The 3,197-nt window shown below is 35.8% G+C and overlaps 1 protein-coding gene across 1 annotated transcript; it reads right to left on the bottom strand.

Annotated features, from left to right (window-relative positions):
* Window positions 1–488: 488 nt before the first annotated feature.
* Window positions 489–2,923, bottom strand: LOC112099790. The gene is made up of 6 exons (XM_024187261.1): window positions 2,890–2,923; window positions 1,979–2,684; window positions 1,564–1,854; window positions 1,389–1,479; window positions 665–1,267; window positions 489–572 (listed from the first exon to the last, which is right to left on the bottom strand). The coding sequence occupies exons 1-6, from the start codon at window positions 2,921–2,923 to the stop codon at window positions 489–491; spliced, it is 1,809 nt and encodes a 602-aa protein (XP_024043029.1).
* Window positions 2,924–3,197: the final 274 nt, after the last annotated feature.

The following is a 3,197-nucleotide window of genomic DNA, read 5'->3' as shown; positions in this document are numbered from 1 at the left end:
AACTTATAATTTCATATGCATTCCAGCAGTATCAAATGTCATCAATGGTTGAATTCGATCAACCTATACAAATCAGCAGTAGCCAATGTATAGAGTAGTAGCATGTGTGTTTATACATAAACATCACAAGTACAAAATAAACAAAAACTCAAACCTATATCTACGGTTGAGTGACAAAAAGATGATACAACATCTTTATCATTCTAATGCTTACAATTTAAGGTGATGCATCATCTAACCCCTCAAAAAAATTTGTTAGATGGGATTAGCTTGGCTTCTACTGTCTTCACTTCATAAGTATAGCTTGATGTTTTCAATGCTGTTGGATGCATTAATTTACTAGTGATCACTCCTGGGTAAGTTGTCCTTCATGATTAAAGTAAACAAATTAAAACGTAACTTGTGGTTGTATTAAATCATGAAAAAAAACTATTATTCCAATTAAGCTAATGCAGCAACTGAATGTAAGTTAAAACATGCTGTCAAGATTACATACCATTTCCATGGACACTATTCTGGCTAAGATTCACAGAACCAACAGTAGCAGTAGATCCCAATGACTCTCCTTTATCCTATATGTAGACAATTAAATAATGGATTAGCATAACACAATTTATAATAAAAGCAATATACACCAAAATTACAAACAATGAATAAATATGACCTGATGGACTTTCTTTTTCAGAAATTTCTTAGTTTTTCCCCCTCTCTCAGTAACTTTACAGCTTCTGACATTGTGGCCCCACTGATCGCATTTAGAACACCTTACGCTTGAGCTCCTTTTAAATGCCTTATTTTCACCAGCCTCTATTTTCCTCTTGGTTTGAGGCCTACCAGCAGCCCTTATGACAAGTGGTGGTAACAGATTATCATGCAAAAGTAAAGGCCATCTGATTTCATCAGGCACTGGATGCAGCTGGTGAGAATAAGTTTTCTTAAATACAGTTTTCTTCAATAAATGATGGATGTAATCATTCACGTTATATCTCATTGCATCAATGCAGCACATGGCATGCTTGCAAGGTAAGCCTGATACATCCCACTCCCCACAATCACAATGCTTAGTGCCTAAATCAACAACACACCTCTTAGAAATATCTTCCATTACTTCAAAGGTTTTGTCATGACCAAATATAACTGACAATGTTCTAGATTCAACCCTTGCTTCTATAACCTTCCTCCGAACAAGTGGAGGCAACTCATCTTGCCAAGTGTTGGCCTGCTCATATCTTTTGTGTATCAATATCATAATCTTCCTTCTAATCTCCTATTCTCACAATGGGCATGCCTCTGAAGTTACTGATCCAATTATTAAAGGATTCAGTCATATTGTTTGTGACATGCGAACACTTGATTTGTACAGGGAAGCAATGCTTAGCCCAACAAACCACTGGAATTTGTAACAACCATTTGTGAGCAGCAGGGCTGATACTATAAATTTCAGCCATATGGTTATTGAAATCAACTTGATTTGCACTTCTACATGCAGCCCAGAATTCTTTTTTCAGCAACATACCAGGAAACTTTTGATTGAAGTTTGAATAAATATGCCTACAACAGTACCTTTTTAAAGCATGAGGAAAAACCCTCTCAAGAGCATTCAATATCCCCTTTTGTCTGTCACTCATAAAGTAAAGACCCTCACCACCATTACAGCCTATTTGCTCATACAGTTTCTCCATAAAGTAAGTCCAAGACTCAGTGTTTTCATTGTCTACTACACACATGGCTAACGGATATATGCCATAGTTGGCATCTACACTAACAGCAGACAATATGACCCCTTTATACAGACCCTTAAGGTGACAACCATCTACACCTATAAATTGCCTACAACCTTCAAAGAATCCCCTCCTATTAGCATCAAAAAACGCAAAAAAAAAAAAAATTAAAATGAGGATTCACCCCACCACCTAACCAATCTTTATCTAACGAGACTGTTGAACTGGGATTAGAGGATAAGATAGCATTCATATACCTAAACAGCTTTGTGAAGCTAGCCTTGTGATCTTGACCAAGCAACTCCAAGGCTTTATTCTTGGCTCTATACAGTCTCTGGTTGCAACATTTTATCCCGTAGTTTCTGAAAAGTTCTGAGCTAAGCACATCAATGGGGAGTTGTGTGTTGCTTCTAAATAGACGGAGATATGTGGCTGCAATCCATGTTGAATTTGCTTCATAATTCTCATTGTTTCTCTCACAAGTATGTTCAAGCATGTAAGTCTTGATCTGAAAATATTTTTTGTTCCAATTTGGACTTGCATGTATCCTCCAAGTGCATCTTGGAGCTGCACAATTAAGTGTCACCCTGCTCTTTTCATTCTTCACCCTCTTAAGCCTAAAACCATCCTTTATTGCAAAAACTTTCACAACATTTCTAAATTCATCAACTGTCTTGAATAATTGCCCAATTTTAAGTACAATATTTGTACCATCAGGAGTGAACTCAAATCCACCAGAATTTGCCTCGTAATTGCAAGTAGCTGATACAATATTCTCATCATCACCAGCATCTGAATCTGCCCCACTATCGTCAGCTGAATAATAGTCATCCAATCCTGCATCCCACTTATCTTCATTGACATAATCAAACTCTTCGTCGCTGTCACTAGAGTCTAAACTGTCAATATTAACTCCAACCCCAGCGCCAGCATTGGAGGTTTCAGCATTTAAATCAATATTAACTCCAATAAGTCATTAGTACAAATTTTATAAATAATATAACACAATTAATGGCATATGAATTCACACATACATAAGAGATGAACAATGATGATAGACAATTAAGAAGATGAAATCAAAGACCATACAATCATCAAAATCAAACAAAGGCATCATAATAAATCACTCAATGTTATACACAATGATAATTCCATCATCTAAACATACAAGCATACTTTCGTAAATTCAAGCTATTATCCATTTATCATGATCCACTCAACAAAATCAATATGGCAAGAATTGTTACCAAGCAATTAAATCATCTTACTCATCATTTTCTCTTAGATCAAGATCAAATGAATATTCTCACAAGCTTTCATCAAGAAATTCTCCACTATTTCTTGATCATGGTACCTACAAATAAAATATTCAAGTTGTGTGCTTTGGTACTCAAATATTCTTAGGTCCTTGAGTGTTAGCAATGGGTTCCTTTTGGAACCCAAATTCATGTAGCTCCATAACTTGCATTTCTTTTA

Source organism: Citrus clementina, unplaced genomic scaffold (assembly GCF_000493195.1).
Source record: "Citrus clementina cultivar Clemenules unplaced genomic scaffold, Citrus_clementina_v1.0 scaffold_3, whole genome shotgun sequence".
Lineage (NCBI taxonomy): Eukaryota > Viridiplantae > Streptophyta > Magnoliopsida > Sapindales > Rutaceae > Citrus > Citrus x clementina.
Note: the sequence above shows the minus strand (reverse complement) of the source record. Positions and strands in the feature narration are given on the sequence as shown.

What these genes read in the sequence shown, in the direction of transcription:
- LOC112099790 (XM_024187261.1), bottom strand. Translation starts at nt 2,923, where the DNA reads ATGGATAATAGCTTGAATTTACGAAAGTATGCTT. An exon ending in GGTTGTTACAAATTCCAGTG is followed by an intron (nt 1,268 to 1,388) that starts GTTTGTTGGGCT and finishes TTGTGAGAATAG; the next exon opens with GAGATTAGAAGGAAGATTAT. An exon ending in TGAAAAAGAAAGTCCATCAG is followed by an intron (nt 573 to 664) that starts GTCATATTTATT and finishes GTCTACATATAG; the next exon opens with GATAAAGGAGAGTCATTGGG.